Raw genomic sequence first — 785 nt, 5'->3', positions numbered from 1 at the left:
GCCCCGCGGCGCCGCCAGACCTTGCGCACTCACCGATCCGCGGTACTTCTCCAGCGACACCAGTTTGCCCCGGATGTTGACCGCCTTGAAGTCGTAGAAGTCCTGCTCCCGCTGCGCGCAGGCCGCAGCCCACAGGAGCAGCCACGCCGCCGCCGCCACCATGGCTTGTTCTCGAGGTGGCGGCATCGTGAGGGCAAAGACGGGGCGGGGGATCCGGCGCGGGGGGCGGGAGGAGACGGCTCTGGCGCCGTTCGACCCGCAAGGCAGGATGCGCCCTGTTCTGGTTCTCCTCCTCGACCCGCAAGGCAGGATGCGCCCTGTTCTGGTTCTCCTCCTCAGGCGGTGGATGTCTGGCTCTGGACCTCAGTTTCCCCGTCTGTCCTGACGCAGCTCCCCTCTGCCCCGGACCCCAGAGCCAGGGTTTCAGGATTCTGTCCCCTTAGACCGGAGTTCTAGGCTCCCTCTTGTCCCTGGATGCAGCGACTTGGCAGGGAAAGGGAGGCAAAAATCTGAGAGTTCAGCTTCTCATTCGTGCAGCAGCCTTAGGCTGGCCTGGTCACAGGCCAACTCCGACCTCAGTTTCTCCACATGTTAAGTGGAGCTAACCCCCCTTCTTGATCCACCTAGTCAGTATAGGATGGAAGTAATAGAAGAACTGATGCGAAACACTTTAACAGTTGAGTGGTGCCTGCAAACTTCAGGTGAATGAATGCATGTTCCCTGAAAGTGATGGCTGGGAGAAGGAGAAGAGAGGACCGAGGGCCTGTTGCAGGTTAGGTTCCTGG

General features: G+C 60.8%; 1 protein-coding gene across 1 annotated transcript in view; it reads right to left on the bottom strand.

The window, feature by feature from the left end:
* Window positions 1–195, bottom strand: part of GPX7 (glutathione peroxidase 7) — an 11837-nt gene extending 11642 nt beyond the window's left edge. The window contains exon 1 of the mRNA XM_011926284.1: window positions 34–195. Coding sequence (XP_011781674.1) covers window positions 34–186 — 153 coding nt within the window. The 5' untranslated portion in view covers window positions 187–195. The remainder of the gene's footprint in view (window positions 1–33) is intronic.
* Window positions 196–785: the final 590 nt, after the last annotated feature.

The sequence above is a fragment of the Colobus angolensis genome, unplaced genomic scaffold, assembly GCF_000951035.1.
Source record: "Colobus angolensis palliatus isolate OR3802 unplaced genomic scaffold, Cang.pa_1.0 Scaffold68, whole genome shotgun sequence".
Taxonomy (NCBI): domain Eukaryota; kingdom Metazoa; phylum Chordata; class Mammalia; order Primates; family Cercopithecidae; genus Colobus; species Colobus angolensis.
This window is presented reverse-complemented; position numbering and strand designations above follow the sequence as displayed.